The following is a 7785-nucleotide window of genomic DNA, read 5'->3' as shown; positions in this document are numbered from 1 at the left end:
CTTACAGGCTCAGATCGGGGTGCTTCAAGAGCAGTAGCCGGGTATACAACATGTACTGGATGCATGGTGCCAATAACCGTCTTGCCATCCAACGTAATGTCATGGTCGGTAGGGTTTTTAACAGTGATAACGATGTGGGGTGAGATCTGGCGTTGTAACTTCACCAAGGTGTCACAGAACTCCAGCCCCTCAGGCCAGGTAGGATTTACATCAGGCTCAAAGAAGAGCACCATATCTTCCTTAGGAGGCGACGTCTGTACGCTACATTCCACTTTAACCGAGGTGTGTTTGGGCACCTCTACTCTCTCCTTGGTGGTTCTGATAAGGTACTCACATGATGTTCCTGCCTTCACTTGCTCGATGAAGGCCCTGATCTGGTTTCCGTCCATAGTGGAATTCGCAGTAACACTCAGGTCGCTGCTCTGTGGCTGTGTTAAACCATCTCTGTAGGCTATCTGCTCAATCACATTGTAACCAATGATGGGGTGACATAGATGTCCGCCTCTCATTACCAGCATGGGTATGATGAACTCTCTGTCCTCTTTTTCAGTAGGCGCCAGGCCGAAAGTGACTTCCATCCATCCAATAAATGGCATCCCTTGGCCATTTGCAACTACAAGGTGAAGTTCTTCGGTGGCGTCAATTGCTTCTGAAACATCTCTTAGTTGTACATTCGGCAAATGCTCATTTTTCCACGCTTCACCAACAATGCACACTTGAGAGCCTGTGTCCCATAATGCTTCTACAAGCAAACCTTGGAGGTAGCATCGCACCAGACACTGTTTTCCAACAAACGCTGCACAAGTGGGTTTGGTTGACCTTGGTGCTGTTGTAGCCGAAGTAGAATTCACATTTACTTTTGCATATGGTCTACACTGATTCCGATGACCTGCCCAGTCATTCGCTTGACATGCTTTAGAGCAATACAACATCTGGTTACAATTTGCACAGATCCGCAGCCTTAGGTCAGGATGGATGATGCCACAATATGTACAGCTTTGGGGGGACTCTTCCTTAGTACCAGTCACGGCCCGTCCCCCGGTCGTGACCCAGCCTCGTTTAAAGGACCGTCCCGATGCATCATTGGTATCCGTGCTCGACAGCCAGCTGCGAAATGGTCACTACCCCCACACTTGTAACAATGAGTACAGTACACATCTAATCCACTTTGTTGGCATGCGAAGCATTTCCTAACTCGACTTGGAGGGGGCTGATAACGTCGAGCCGGAGCCCATTGTGGCCACTGAACTGTCACTCTCTGCTGGTCATACGGCTGCCAGTAAAGCCATATTAGTTACTGCCATAACTGGCAGAGGGCATTGAGTAGACATTATATGAGGCTGTTTAATGGATTCTCAAATTTGAGAAACTTCTGTGCTGAGGTCTTTCAACAGCGCCATCCCTGAACGCACTTCTCTTAGCTCGGCTAAAATGTCAAGGTCATTTTTCCCTGAGGTTTTTGAACACGGTGACTGCCCTTTCTTCTCGATAGCAGTGTCACTGGGTTGGACGGCGTGTACTTTGGGGACACGTGACTGGACAAGTTTCTTTTTGTTTTGTCGCTCGGCCTCGTGATTTATTTGATCAAAGAGCAGTTCATCACTCACTTCAACTTGGGTCAAATAGGGTCGTAGGTCACCCCTAAAGCTGTCGTTCTGCAGACCTGTGAGGACAGTATGGAGAAACATACTCTGGACTAACTTTGGATCACACTTTAAACTTGACTCGGCTTCCTGGGATGCAAACAAAATCTTCTGTCTTAAATCTAGACAGCGGACAAGAAAGCTTTGTGGAGTCTCCTTGCTGCTCTGCACCTCTGATGTAAGTTGTTTATATAGCTCTGTCGCACCTCTTTCTTGGAAATGAGCGCGGAGTATCCGTCTTAGTGTGGACAGGGTGAGATTTGGTTTTCCCTCCAAGTAACTACGAAGCTGCATGCCCAGTGCAATTGCTCGTATTACATCATCAACGATCTCAAGCTCAGAAATCCTTCTGCTCAGTCCGTGTTCAATTTGGTGAGCTAGACTGGAGAGGGTGAGTTTATCCTTTTGCCCAGGTTCGCCTATCTGGCCAGATATCTTGAACTCTCTATTCCATGTTAGCATAACTGGTCGAGTCGATGCTGAGTGCCAGTTTAATGTAGCATTATGTTGTGAGTTTTGTTGTGTGTCGTAGCTTAGCTGGGTGTTTGTGTGGGGTGCTGCACCAACACTCTGCTGTGTGCTTGCAACAACGTTCTGTTTCTGTTAAATTAATTTTCGCAAGGCTAATTGCAACATGTCAATTTCACTTTGCAACTTTTCCTGTTCGGTGGCCGGCACTGCTGAGCCTACAGTCACCTGCTGGACCACCTGTGCTGTCTGCTGTTCTGAGGTGTGTTTACTACTCTGCTGAAGTTCACAAATTTTGTCTTGTACATGCAAAAGTTCTGACATACCCTCATCTTACAGTTCTTTTAACCCCTCCCTCTCAAGGTGTCTCACAATAGCAGAAATAAAAAATGAGCGGCTTTTGTTGTCAACATGTTCGCTCTGCAATATCCAAAAAGTCACACAATGTCACCAGATTTTCTCTTGACAATGAGTACAACACTCCTATCACTTCCAGTTTTAAGTCCTCCAACTGATCCATGGTTCGATTGGGCTCTGAATGTGTGCAGTGTGTTTCAGAAGAGTAGTCTTAGCTGATTTGGAAGACGACCTCGCTCCAGGTATCAACGATCAACCTCAGAGGCAGACTTTCCCTCCAAAATCTACATGGACACTAGACGTTCCCACTCTGCTGTTCCAAAGAGCCAGAAATTAAGATGAATGACACTGGAGGAAGACCATCAATTGTGGACGCCGACCTTTACTGCATTTCATCCCAGCGGTGCCTCCAAAATGTTACGCCTGCATCACCTGATAAGGGGAGATGTGAATAATTAATAAAACACAGACACGGAGCTGCTGCTTCACCATCAGAGTCACTGTATTTTTTAAAACAGCGCCCCTCCTCCCCACACAACACTCACCAAGGGAAAATAATCGAGCCATCAGCATCGTTCAAGCTGAGCAGGGAATATCAATCATCACAGACCAATAAAGTACATTCAAAACCATTAACTTATTTTTCCAAGAAAATTTAGAACCACCACACTAGTCAAATATGACCTCTTTAGATCCGGCCTGCATTAACATAGGAAGGACTCGTGTAGGCAAAACAGCTTGACCAGACCTACATTTGACTTTCATTTACATTTGGCACATCTGAAAGTAAATGACGACATGGTGGCGTCAGTGAATTCTATATTGTTTAATGTAAGATATAAGGCAAATATTAGAAAACAAGCCCATAGAGTGAGAAATATCTTTAAAAAGAATCCATTCACATCTGCTCAGTGGAAAGTTTTACCACAATAATTGTTCTTTTTCTCGTGTTTTTTCCTTTCTAATCCTTTGCCATTAATGACACTCATTACAAATGTTCGAATCGACAAAGAACAGAACATTGCAGGTGACCACATAAAGCTTTCTAGAAAAACGAAAAAAAATGAATATGACTAAAGAAACCCTGAAACATTCTCACCCCAGAATCGATCAGCTTCTGAATAGCACAATTTATGTTTCTTCAACGGTTCTATTTTCGGAAATAAAACGAAAACTAATAATGTTCAAGTGCATGCATGGAAAAAGAATAAAATAGCAAGTACTTTCCTAACGTTATTCTCAAGTACACAATTAGAATGTTGGTCATGTGAAGCTGACCTTTACAAACAATAATATGACAAAATTGTGTTTTTTTCTTAGATGGCAAAGGAATAATATAACTGAAATATATTATATATTTAAGATTAAAGATTTTATATATTTTAAATTATATATTCTATAAGATAATATAAAAATAAATGATAAATGAATATGAAAACGATAGTGTACAAAACAATAACATAAATAATATATAAGTAAATAAAATCATATCAAAATATGCAACAATATTTGTATGATTTATATTTTTATATTCTTTTCAAGATTTTAAGAGTTATTTAAAAAGTAGCTAAATAAATAAAGGCATAATAGATAAGTTTACATGTGACATTCACATGGCAAAAAGAAAAATGTTTTTCATAATCCATTTTCATAAGTGCCCATAAATGTTTTTGTTGATGAAAAACAACTTTCTTACATTGTGTGTGTATATCTAGGCATGTAAAAAAAACAAAAATAAAAACTCTTATCAGCCATCTGAATTATACATGTGTTTCATTGATCGTGGTTAAGATTGACTAGTAATGCCTCTGACCTCATGAACACACTGCTTTACATATGGTTATGGTCAGCGCATAAACTTATAAGTCGATTTATAAGTCAACCACAGCAATTCTGATTCAATTCATTCCTGTCATTTATTATGTTCATTAATTAAATGTATTCTGCCGTGCTGACAGAGGACCGTTTCCTGCTATTTTCATCCATCAAACACACAAGGAGCTGCAGAACACTGACAAATATTTGAGAACTCCAAAACAAGGTACTAGAATCTTATGTGTAGGAATTATTACTCTTGTTGATATACAGTAAGAGCTGTGATGTACTTCAGATCATTGGATCTTGGATGAATCTGAGAACATTTCTTATTATTTCATACGGAAGACTGTTTTGTGAAGCTTTAGGGAAGACATTATATTTCTACAGCCTAAAAAATGCTGTTTTGTTCAAATCCGTGGTGGAAAACAACAACTGTTGGGTTCAAATTCAAACATTTATGTTAATTGAAATGTTGCCTATAAGCAATAAAGTGAAATAAGTTGAAGCGAAAGTACTAAAATTATTAAATGAAAGTAAAAATATATATATAAAAAAGTAAATCAAAAAATGAAATGACAATTAAATTGTAAATAATGACTCAAATTAAAATGAAGTATAATGTGTGTAAAAATAAAGACAATTCAAAATAAATAAATTCTGTGCTAGGTTGTTGTAAACCAAGTTTGGGTTAAATATTGACATTTTTCGGCTCATTGAAATCAACAAGTCAAACATGAATTGAAAAAAGATTTTTTTAGAATGTAGGTTCTTTATATTATGAGTAATATTTGACAAGTAGATTAACGCCTCCATCTGCTCACCATTATTTTTACATTTTTGTCCCCATATTTTTTGCTTTGAACATAGACAGTGCACGAGACACTCACCTGAAGACAGTCCAGTCATGTTGATGCTCACGGACAAACTCGTCATCTGGCTTGCGACGGGCCTGCTGGCCATCTGTACCATCTTCTTCAACATGTACCTGCTGCTGGTGATCCAGAGGAGCTACCGAAAGACGCACAAGCTGAACCCGTGCGACTTCATCATCTCGGCCATCGCCGTGGCCAGTATCACCCTGCAGATTCTCACCTATTTATGGCAGACCATAGATGAGATTGACATTTTGTGCCTAACCAACTACGTAGACGCGATCCTAGTGGTGCTCATCTTCAGTGTGAAACTGATCGTATTCTGGAGCACGGCGTTCCTCATCTTCTACTACGGCATCAAACTGGTGGTGGAGCCCGTGCACTGCTACACGCGCATCCAGGAGGCCATCCTGAAACACGTGCACATCGTCGTGGCCTTGATCTACATATGCGGTTTTGCCAACTGTGTCCCGTTGCTGATCATTTTGGGCCATAAAAATTTCACCTCCGACATAGCCGACTGCGGGACCATCATGCCAACCACTACCATTGGATACACCTACATCTTCTACTACATTCTCATCTCTGACATCATGCCCTGCATCATGATGGTGAAAAGCAGCATTTCTATTATGTACCACCTGGCAAAACATCTTCAGAACATGAAAGCCAGCACCAACGGCGCCCACGGGCCCAAGCTGGGCACTCAGATGCGGGTGATCAAGATGACCCTGAGCCTGGTGGTCATGTTCGTTATTTTCGTGGTCGGGGACATGTTGACGCAGGCGACCGTGGTGCTGTTGAGGCTGAACACCCTGTATTTGATCGTTCTGATCGCCAGCATCTACACCACGGTCAGCGCCGCCGCGATGGTTTACGGGAAGAAAAGCCACTGGAAGGAACTCGTAGCCTCCTATAACCTCTTTTTAGACGAGTACCCTTGCTTAAGCAGTTTGAAGGTCGCGGAGGTCAAAACCGAACCGCACGACAACGAGAACGACTGACCCGGAGTGTGGCGCGAACATTTCTTCACATGCTTCAAGACAGGTTGTGTAGATGGCGTTATAGCAGAACATATGTGTAGACACAGCAAGGTTGTATTTAGTAGTGAAATTGACTCATCTCACAACAATATTACACTCGTTTCTACTGGCGTCCCACCAAATGTTTCAACAAATCAAAGCAGCTTGAGATATTTCTCAAGCTGCTTTGTGATTCTGTTTCTTACCCACAATTGATCAATCAATAACATTATGGGGCAGTTTCCTGGACAGGGTTTAAGCCCAGTCCCAGACTAACTTACATGTTAGAAAGGTCTTGATCGAAAATAACTTACACTGACATATCTTAAAATATATTAGTGCGATTGTTTTGTCTCAAGATGCACATCAGTAATGTTTTTTGGGGGGTAAAGTTTGTTTTTAAAGATCTCCTAATTTAACTAAGACCTAGTCCTGGTTTAAGATAATCCCTGTCCAGGAAATCGCCCCTAGATGTTTCATTTTAAGACTGTTTTTAAACTAGTTTTCAAAGGTTTTTATCAACTCAAAGTATAGAAGATCAACTTTATACCTTATTCGTTCAATTCAATTTTATTTATATAGCGCTTTTCACAATGTGCATTGTTCCAAAGCAGCTTTACAAGAGAAAATAAGAAAAACTGAAAAACACAAAAACCCTCGAATAGTATCGGGGAGGCTATTCCAGAGTTTGGGTGCAACGTATGAGAAAGCTCTACCCCCTTTGGTGGATTTAGTTATTCTAGGTGTTATCAAAAGTCTGGAGTTTTGAGATCTTAGAGAGCGTGATGGGTTGTAGTGTGGTAGAAGCTCTGTTATGTAGGTAGGGGCTAAACCGTTTAAGGCTTTATAAGTAATTAAAAGAACTTTAAAGTCAATACGATACTTAATGGGTAACCAGTGAAGGGTTGATAACATTGGGGTTATGTGATCGTATTTTCTGGACCTGGTTAGAACTCTGGCAGCTGCATTCTGAACTAACTGTAGTTTGTTTATAGATGATGTGAACCACTAAGTAGTGCATTACAGTAGTCAAGTCTTGATGTCACAAATGCATGAATAAGCTTCTGTGCACCAGCAACACATAGAATATTTCGTAAGTTGGCAACATTCTAAGGTGGAAGGCTGTTTTGTGACATTTTAGATGTGATTTCTAAATGACAATTATTCATGATATACTTACTGCATCTTTAAAAAAGTGCAAAACTGATTCTTGCCTTTTGTGAAAAAAAAGTCTTCACGTGCTTAAAAGTGCAAATAAATCCTTTATCTGTGCAACTTTCAAATAAATGTTTGCATGAAGCACTGAAATAATTGTTACCCTTTTTTACATTTGTCAAACATTCACCTGCTACACTGTAAAAAACAACCAGTCAAGCCCTGTCCAGCCGGTCCCTGGGAGACTCCCAGGCCCTTTTTTACATTTGTCAAACATTCACCTGCTACACTGTAAAAAACAACCAGTAAAGTTTACCTTATTTTTTGTGTAATTTAAGCAAGTTTTTAAAGTAAATTTTACTTTTAAAAACTGTGCAAAAACTTGACACAAAATATAAGTAAAATTTACTTTAAAAAACTGTGTGAAAATCTTGTGTACATTAACAAAAA

General features: G+C 40.5%; 1 protein-coding gene across 1 annotated transcript; it reads left to right on the top strand.

Moving 5' to 3' along the window:
* The first annotated feature begins 4423 nt into the window (after positions 1–4423).
* Positions 4424–7447, top strand: LOC130568460 (uncharacterized). Its single transcript, XM_057357335.1, has 2 exons — positions 4424–4509; positions 5154–7447. The coding sequence occupies exon 2, from the start codon at positions 5191–5193 to the stop codon at positions 6160–6162; it is 972 nt and encodes a 323-aa protein (XP_057213318.1). The 5' UTR covers positions 4424–4509; positions 5154–5190; the 3' UTR covers positions 6163–7447.
* The last annotated feature ends 338 nt before the right edge of the window (positions 7448–7785 follow it).

This window comes from Triplophysa rosa, linkage group LG17 (assembly GCF_024868665.1).
Source record: "Triplophysa rosa linkage group LG17, Trosa_1v2, whole genome shotgun sequence".
Lineage (NCBI taxonomy): Eukaryota > Metazoa > Chordata > Actinopteri > Cypriniformes > Nemacheilidae > Triplophysa > Triplophysa rosa.
The sequence above is the reverse complement of the archived record's forward strand: the minus strand, read 5'-3'. Positions and strand labels throughout refer to the sequence as shown.